This window comes from Puntigrus tetrazona, chromosome 25, assembly GCF_018831695.1.
Source record: "Puntigrus tetrazona isolate hp1 chromosome 25, ASM1883169v1, whole genome shotgun sequence".
Classification (NCBI taxonomy): Eukaryota; Metazoa; Chordata; class Actinopteri; order Cypriniformes; family Cyprinidae; genus Puntigrus; species Puntigrus tetrazona.
Window position 1 is genome coordinate 9193302 of NC_056723.1, and position 9061 is coordinate 9202362.

General features: G+C 35.8%; 1 protein-coding gene across 2 annotated transcripts in view; it reads right to left on the bottom strand.

Moving 5' to 3' along the window:
• Positions 1–9061, bottom strand: part of map1ab (microtubule-associated protein 1Ab) — a 31324-nt gene that overhangs the window by 9645 nt on the left and 12618 nt on the right. For both annotated transcript variants that reach the window (XM_043228578.1, XM_043228579.1), the window contains 2 exons: positions 351–433; positions 37–174 (listed from right to left, as the gene is read on the bottom strand). In XM_043228578.1, coding sequence (XP_043084513.1) covers positions 37–174; positions 351–433 — 221 coding nt within the window. The remainder of the gene's footprint in view (positions 1–36; positions 175–350; positions 434–9061) is intronic.

Genomic DNA, 9061 nt, shown 5'->3' on the forward strand with positions numbered 1-9061 from the left:
TCATATCAGTGTAAATACAATATTATCTAAGCTTACCCCAGGATCAGCAAACACACGTGAGAAGGTTTGATGACTGAACACTCCAGTTTGCAGAACCAGGTCACCTTGGTCAGAACTCTGCCCACTCAGGACCAGCAGCTTGTGCACAGCTGGGTCAGATATAAGACAATGGATCTAGGACATGACAAGAGACAAAGAGGGCATTTAAAAACACATTAGTCTATTACAGTTAGTCTGTTTGCAGCAAGGTTGTACTTCAACAAGGTTATTCAGTCTAATATCAAATCTATAATGTATCTTCATTAAAAACGTATAGCAACTTATCCAAAGACTTTCTTTAAATAACTTACCTCAGAGATAACAGTATCCTCTGATGGGTTTACTAATACAACCGTTTGAAGAACATCACTTTTGTGGTGCAGAGTCCTTTGACCTAGAAGAAATACATATGTTTTTTTTTTGTTGCTATTAAGTTACAAACACTGTATTTTTGTAACTAGACTCATTGAGCCTATTCATGATTTGAAAATCTCATCTAAAACAGATGCAGCATGGAGATACACAATAGTTAAAGGTCATCCTGTAAAGAAAGAAACTCTCATACAAAAAGCAAAAGAAATGAGCGACTGAGGCTTAAACATTAGAAAGGCTGTAAACAGTAATCTACAAATCCCTTAAGAGTAATGACTGTGATTTCTATTGGCTTTTAAAAAACTTGCAGTAATACTTAAGCTACAGTAAGCTACATTCAAGCAAAACTACTAACTACGATAAAGGTACTTTAGAGTGCAATTTATTTTAAATATATAACTATAATGAGATATAAAATGTAATGATTATGATTTAATCAGAGCTGTATTTTCTATCATTTACTAAACAAATTGATGAATAAATCACTTTAAGATGAACCGATTCAGTAAAATAATTCACAATTTTTTACAATAAACCAGGCGTTATGCCAGAAGGTTGTTTAGGATGAAATGATTCAGTAAAATAAATCAGGCTTTCCCATGACTGCATTTGAGAAAGAACTCACTTAGCAATAAATATGCATGTGCAATTCAATATGACGAATGGAAATAGCTTTACTAGAAAAGGTTTGCTACTTTACTTAAAAAGTTTAGCAACTGACTTTAAAAGTTGCTCCCCTAAACTGTGCCAGTAACTCAGGAATAGGGTGAACGGCTAAATCATAATTCACTGAAATGCACAACAAAGTAGCCAGAGCTTAATCCTTTAAAGCACGTTCCTTAACAACATTGTATTGATTTGTTCATTTGAAAGTCAAACATAGCAGTCATATGATTGATTAATGTTAATCAAAAATGAACGTCCCTGCAGGAGTAAAACTGACAGGCATACTGTATCTATCACTCACATCAATATTCACTCATTTAGAAAAAGGACTCCCAAGATGTACAGAGCAGCATATCCACAACTAAATGACAACCTTAGTGCAATTTATTTCAAGGACAGTCTTGCAAGAATCCTGTTAATGAGACATCATGGGCATCTGGATTAAAGTCATAAGTAAAGGGTTTAGGGTTTTAAGTGTAAATTACGATAAGAGGATATCTATGCAAAGCTAATAAGGAAAATCACATGACACAAATGCAACAAAAGTCTACATCATCTCAAAAGTCCAGTCCAAACATATTTATCCCGTTTTCAGTTGTATAAAGAGTGTTATAAGAACAGGGTGTGTTGAGGAATTAGTGGGATAATCAAAGAGCTGCTGAACGCAGCACGGCTGGGGTTTGGACCAAGCTGGCCTAAGCCCAGCCTTACTTCCATGAGCCAGATGGTATGAGAAGGAAGTACAGAAGTGAAAGTACAACATATGTGACGACTGGTGAGACAGATTTCACCAGGACACACTGAATGCAAATAATACGAGCTGCCACAGAAACTAGTAGCTCCGACCCTGCTGCCCTTCGTAAAGTGACAAAGTACAAAGAAACGAGGGAGCTATGAAAGTCTCAGGCACTGCAGTTGCTCTGCCTTAGGCAGAATGCCCAGAGCTACATGGGTCTATTGGCCTTGTAATGAATGCATTGTGTGCTCTTTGTTGTTGTCTGATGAAAAGGATTTAACAAATGTAGGTGATAAACAATCTGGGGATAAAATATAATTTACAATTTCACAGAACAGCTGGCAGCTATGGGTGTGCGATATGTGCAAAAAAGTATCTCTATTTTCAAGGATTTTATCAATACCAATATTTTGCTGAGTGTATTATTGTGCTGGTAGTCTTAAGGACTACAGTGGAGAGTTGATTTTGTTATTTTTCATATTCTGTGTGGTTCACAGCAGAGATAGAAATTAATTTATTTTTACATTTATGGTAATTTTTAATTTTCCTATTTTTGTTTATGTTTGTTCTACATTTATGGTAATTTTTACAACCATCACACAGGTCACACAGATTTAATCATGGGTGCATAAGCCATTAAAATGTTTGCAATTTCGGGATTTGAACAGGAATGTTTGGCAGGACCTACCAAAGGGTTCATTACTTTTGAAAAATAGTCAATTAGGCTTTAGTTAAATTATATCCATGAAACATGATTTGCTACTTACATATGGCATTGGGGGGTGGGACATTTTCATTCTAGAGAGTATCTGATTGGGCATGCAGGATGGAAAAAGTCTGGAAAAGAACGACTGTACATTTTCAATGTTTATACCTACAAAAAAGTGAAATTTGTCAACAATTGGAAATACATTAGCATACTGATGATCTCAAATGGACTTAAAAACCACAAAACTGCTTTGCCGTTTTAAATAAACAGATGGTTTTGCAGAACGTTGTGTTCAGCCAGCTTCCATTTTCCACTACTCCCTTTGGCACTTTTCCACAGTCACTAAAGAATGGGAAAGAATGTAGCATTGTAACAGTAGTCCAAAAGTCCAAGGTATCCAGTGAAGCAACTTCATAACTGCTGATTACTGACTTAAATTTCATAGGTCTCAGTGTAGAGATCCAGTCCTACCTCACCTGACCTGCTTGATATAAATATCTGCTCATGAACTCTAAAAATGAGAGCACTCCGTTAAAATAAGCTCAAACAGTGCTATGGTAGAAGACAGACCAAGCATCCACGCTGCTCCAGATATTTTGCTCTAGATATGGTCACCCAAGAGATTGAGGCCCGTGGAAGTTTGGGAACAGAATCGCCTCATCCGAGCATCTAAAACAGTCACTCATACCACAGTCTGGTGCACTTTTGGGAGCAAATAACCTTGTGAACAGCACGTCTTGCTGTGCAACACTAAATCTGTTTGTCCCAGTGGAACAAGCCATTTAATTCCCATTTCATGTACAGCTGACACAGAGGTTGTGCAGTGGCCTTTCTTTTTATTTAAAATGCAAAATGAACTTTCATTAAACATAAAGCACCACAGGTGTTTGTTATCTAACTACTGTAGCTAACTAGCTTTTCAGAACGGAGGGAATTAATGTTTCTTTTGAGGGACTTATTGTAATCCAATAAATGTGTCATCAATCCAGTCTTAGTCCAGTCCTCTGGTTGAGAGAAGTGTAATGGGAAACTTAACACCTCTAGGCACCATCATTCCTGCAGATGAGCAATTTCTGCAGCTGTATGTGGTTTAAGTGCTCTATACGGCCCTAAAACGAGACTAACACAAGCTGGCCAGTATTTCTTCGGACTTTGAGGCTCCCTGTTGCATCTACACAAGAAGCGAATGCCCTAGTTTCTTCTGGTAATCCTAGTCCTGTGATTTGGCAATGCCAAACGATTCTGCTGTTAAGCATATTAAAGCCTCTTTTATCACGGATGTGTCACTGAATCTCAGACAGCCACCTGGGTAAAGGGTGTGGCAGCGACACAGTGACCCAGCAGGAGGGCATGTTGTGCTTTTTTGCCTCTTTTGCATGGACCGTTTCAGATTTCAGTTATTATACTGGCAATACTGGTTCACAGAAATCAAAAATAGTAATGTCTAATAACTTGCACAACTAGTCTATGAATGGATAAAAGACATAAATGAAGCTGCATATGCAATCAAATTAGACAAATAAAATATGAACTAGGTATTTATACATATAAAATTGGGGATATCAGTTAAAACCAAAACCAAATTTTATTTCATATTTTAACAGTAAACAAGCAATTTACATTGGAATTCAAAAGTTTAGGGTCAGTATCATTTTTTTAATGTTAATAAATGTAAAGTTTCTGATGCTCACCATGTCTGCATTTTTTTATTACAAACACAGTAAAGATAAATATTGTGAATTATTCAAATTCTCTTTTTAAATGGATTTTAAAATGTAATGAGTTATTTTCTGAATTTTCAGTCTTCATTATCCTTCAGAAATCATTCTAATATGTTGATATTATGCTTAAGAAAGATGTGACGCCTAATGTTTTTGTGGAAACCATTTTCAGGATTCATTGATAGACAAAGTTCAAAAGAACAGCTTTTATTAAATATAAATCTTTCATTAACAATATAAGTCACTACACATTGTTGTATTATCATTGCTGAATAAAAGATTAGCACTTTATTTCGATAATCCACTTTAAAAATTCTACTAACAGTAAGTAACTTTGCAACTACATGTCAACTGGCAGTCATTACAGTATTAGTACACTGTATGCTTAATATCTTCTAACACTTTCTTTTGAAGGGACCACAACATACAACATACTGACTATCAGAAACTTTGCAAATATATGTCAGCTTATTCTACTAACGCTAAATTTACCCTAAATGTCTGCTCTGAGAGTTCGTAGACATATAGTTGCAAATTAATGAGAATTAGTTAACATGTAGTAATAAAGTTACTTATAGTTAATAGAATGTCTAACGTGGACTATCAAAATAAACTGTAACCAATAAAAGTAGTAATTTATATATTTTTTAAAAATCACAAAAATTTTGAACAGTAGTTGGAATCCCAAAAGCAATCCTATATCTTACTAAACAGTACTGAAAAAAAAATTCTGAAAAAAAATGTGCCTTCAGTATTTTTTATTATTTTTGCACAAATTAAGTATACTATTTGAATTTTTGAATTGTGGAAAGAGCAAGATGTGGGCTAAAGAGTAAGCTTTAAAGCAAGAAAACGAGTACGAGAACATTTTTGGTGCCATACCACTGTTTCCTCGGGGGTTCAGAAAACTCCAACCTAAACCTGAGCCAACTATGAGATCATGCCACCACACAGCCCGTTCATTAGCATTTGAAGCCACATCTTTGTGGTCCTGAATAAGGGCTGGATGTTTCTCCAACTCTGACGAGACTCCACAACACTGCAGAATTTCACAACAATGTGCTGCTGCTACAAAGACTTCTAATATGGCCACATATATTTGCCGTTTGAATTGGCCGGATCTAAAGAATAACAAATAAACTAGAAGCTTGATAAGTGCATTTTTTAATCTTGATAACTGTGCAAAGATAATGCATACCTTCCCAGCACAATAGTGGGCAGGCAGTTCAAATAAAAGAAATGTCATGAGTACATACCAACTGATGGAAAAAATACACATGCTGAGATGTTAATAACAGGTTTTAACTGCAATATAGAGGAGTACTTATGAAAGCAGGTAGAAAAGAGTATAAATAGCGGACACTTTCTGATCTAAGAGAGGACATGGGTCGGTTCTATGAGTCAGCATCTGCTCTGAAATGTCAATGTTTCCACAGTCCCTTAACCAGATGATTTACAGACAGCTTATGATTTTGAAAACATATGCATCTAATCATAACGTTTAGATCTAGAAGTGTTCATGTTGTCATCTTGCCTATCAAAAGTAAATATGGAAGAACATTCACAGCGTGACCTGTTTAATGCATAATTCATTTAACATTAGAATAAGATATTTAAATGACTATTAACACATGAAAGTACTTAAGGCTTGTCAAAGTTACATGTCCAGAGCCAGATAACTGTATGCCGTATTAAGCCTATCATAAATCCTTTCTTTCTAAATATTATTCAGCCTTTTTTTTCCTAAATGTAACATTGTGGACTTGTTACTGCAAATGCCACTTTTTATAATAATTGCTACAGACATTGTCCATGCCGTACCACTTTTTGGTTTTTGGTTTTTATTTTAACAGTAACTCAAGCTAGCTAATTCTCGCTACCTTGCGACTGACCACAGTGTCACTGACTACAAAACAACCACAGAAATAAAACTGAACAAAAAATTAGCACATAATGAACTGTTCGGGAAAAACATGCAAACAATAAGATACATCAAGAAAACTTTAAATTGTGACATGTTAGGTCGAACTGAGATTAATAATAATAATATTTTAAATAACATTACCTTTTATTGCAATTTTTTGCCTTTTTACTATGTAGATTTGTGCAATCTACCTATATATATATATATATATATATATATATATATATATATATATATATATATACAACATTTTTTATTGACCATTTATTTGGTCAGCAGCATAAATCCAGTCCTGATATCTGTGTTTATTTTATTTTACGCATTATTTTTTGTTACCATATTGAGTGGCAATGACTAATAGATTAAATATGTATTATTGAACTCAATCTTACATTTAACACATAGATTACAGAGCTATCATTCCAGATTCCCAATATCCAGTCCTGCTGCAGTAACATTTCACACAAAGAACCATACCAAAGAAACAACGTTTAACGCAGATTGCATCTCCTAAGGCAATCCGTATGATTAACAAACAATGAGGTAAAAGATCTTAAACCAGAACAAGCTACATTTTACAGAGGCCAATCTAGACCAAAGTGATTCAACAGCAGTGGAGGAATTCTCAGTGCAGCACTACAAAGGAAAGAGAGGGTGATCCTCCCACACTAAATTTGCAAGCTCCCAGGAATGATGGCCGTTTGAGCACTCACCCACATACCCAACAACACAAATGGCCTTCAGAATAATAGACTGAAAAAAGTCACCAAAGGGTGAGCTTGGAGCAAATGTGAGAGCATGACATCATATCCCCTCACTACGACCGTGAGCGGTTCACACACCGAGAGCGTGTGACATCACATCTCATTTTCGACACATTTAACTCGAACAAATCTGCGCTTCCATGAAGGCCAATCAAATTGTCCTTATATTGAAAGCTGCTTTAGTACAAACTTAATGAGCAGTTGCCACAAACCGTTATATAGAGTTCTACCAGTATACATTTTAATTAAATGAGCTGACTCAGTAAACAAGTAAATTACTATTTAACGGTTTGTTTTGACCACAGCAAAGCAATCATTTTGGTCAAATGACAGACAAAACTGCACGCCAGTCTAAGAGATTCATTTGTAATTAAAAGTGCTAGAATCCACAGTCGGGCACCTGCCACTTAAGTTCGGTCCCTTTCCACTGAGTAATCCACCAATCAGAGGTTGTTTGTCTCAAACGACTGTTCCTAAATCCGGAAGGATTATCCAATAAGTCCAAAGTTGAGTTGCTAAATATTTTCTATGTTAGACCACACATTTATGTCTTCCATGGAAACCGTAGGACTAAAATGGCTGTTCCTTTCTCAGCATTTTCCAATGTCAAACGGAACTAAGCATGAGTCACTTTGATAAAGCCCAATCGCCCTTGTCTTTAATGTCTTCAATGGCCCATTTTTACTCTGTGGCAGATGGACGTGCCCTTCAGTGTCTTAACATTGAGCCTTGCGTCAATGATATCATAAAAGCTTAATAAAGAATCTCTCTAAATCCTATAACAGTGCACACAAAACAAGGGCAATTAAATAAAAAGAACATTATAATAAAGACACTCAAAGTAAAGCAGGTCCACTAAACATTCTGCACCTCTACCATGCATTGCTTTAGGCTAGTACCAGTACCAATGGGACAATGACTCAGCAGCTAATGCTGTCAGTGGGTGTTTCTCTATGTAAAAATCCCACCCAGACAGTTGCATCAGAAAAGAGAACCAAGGAACATCTGAATCATTTTAGCACAAAGATGACAAACAAATTTACTTAAAATAGTCTCCAGTGTCTTCTCTAAAGTGAACAACACCATCATTTGGTCTCATTTGGTTCATTGATGTTTTTGTACTACTATGATATGATATGCGAGTTCAAAGTGAAACAGTTGAACTTTACAACGTCAGCTGTGCCGAATGAAGCAAAAGAGTCGTTCGGTGGCTTTAATTGGCCTCCACGATAATATTCAAACACGGAGCGAGTCATCCATCTAGTCATTGTTTTTCGTGAATGGTCCTGAAGTGGCCAGATGCACAAACGTATTGTAAACAAAAAGAGAGAGAAGGGGGAAAGAGAGTCACAGACAGCAACGCTGAGTCACTGAGCAACAAACGAATCAGTGGCTGTCAAAACCTTCTGATGAGCTAGACAGCATTTTGGGGAATCTTAACCGATTGCTATGTTTATAAATGTATTACTAAGAGTAAGTAATTAGAGTAAATAATAGCCTGAACTCAATGGAATTACTGTTTTAAAATAATATATAATAAAAAAAATTGGTAGAGATGACCGTTGAAACTGCTTACTCATGAAGCATTATAAGTTTCGTGGAATGCTGTCGAGGAAGGCATCTTACTAGATTTTGAAACAGAGCCAATATTTTGGTTGGAATTTTATTGCAGGATGAATGACTCTTTTGAGGCGTTTCTTTTTAGTCAATCAAAACATGCAGCATGACCAGTGCAGTCCAATTTCTGAACAGATGTGTGAACAGTGTAGAATAAGATACCAGAACAAGTCTTTTTAGTCTTTTTTTATAAAAAAAAAACACAAAAAAACACCCGAATGCCTCTTTTTACTGAATCAAAGCATAGGAAAGTCCTTATGAGCTGGCTCTGTGAAGTAAATCAAAGACTGTTAAAGTACTTCTTGTGTAAAATTAGTGAACATATAGTGCGACCAGTCTTTTAAACGAATGAACCGTTTGAGAAGGTTCCATAGTGAATCAAAACATACAGCTGTTAATAAACAAATGTACGACGGAGCGGTTGTTGTACTCAAATAACTCGTTAATAAACAGAAAGTTTTAGCTTTAACTAATATCGTCGTGAACTAATGAGTGTACCAGTGTTATGTAATA